Below are 495 nucleotides of genomic sequence, written 5' to 3' on the forward strand. Positions count from 1 at the left end.
TTTCTTTTCATACAGGTCAGGGGCTAGTTCAACACCCAGATGCTGCATCTAAGGTAAGACCCTAAGTGCCTCCCCTTCCGACCCACCCAGGCCATCCCACCGGATGCCTCCCAGGCGGGGACCCATGAGGGCATCAAGATGGTCTAAGCGCGGGGAGGCCCTCCCGGGGCTGGGACAGCTGCCCTGGCTCCCCGTCAGCCACTCTTCTGTCTCCTACACAGGCCTCTCCATCTGAACCTCCGGTGGGTTCTCCGCCCAAGAGCCCCCGGGGAGCAGAGCCCGGGGTGGAGCAGAAAGAGGAGCGAGAGGATGTGTGCTCAGAGGAGTGGAAGTGGAAGTACGAAGAGGAGCAGAAGAAAGTTTCTCAGTTGGAGCAGGAGCTGGTGGGAAAGACAGAGGAGAGCAAGGCGCAGGCCGCAGCCTACCTGGGCCTGGCCAACCAGATCCGCGAGCAGGTGCAGGAGCTGGGGCGGCTGCTCTTCCGGGAGCCCAGAG

General features: G+C 62.6%; 1 protein-coding gene across 1 annotated transcript in view; it reads left to right on the forward strand.

Annotated features, from left to right (window-relative positions):
• The window catches only part of ANKRD35 (ankyrin repeat domain 35), a 21,489-nt gene that overhangs the window by 14,016 nt on the left and 6,978 nt on the right, over positions 1 to 495 (forward strand). Inside the window, exon 11 of the mRNA XM_015564263.1 lies at positions 263 to 455. Within this exon, the coding sequence (XP_015419749.1) occupies positions 263 to 455 (193 nt within the window). The remainder of the gene's footprint in view (positions 1 to 262; positions 456 to 495) is intronic.

This window comes from Myotis davidii, unplaced genomic scaffold (genome assembly GCF_000327345.1).
Source record: "Myotis davidii unplaced genomic scaffold, ASM32734v1 scaffold401, whole genome shotgun sequence".
Lineage (NCBI taxonomy): Eukaryota > Metazoa > Chordata > Mammalia > Chiroptera > Vespertilionidae > Myotis > Myotis davidii.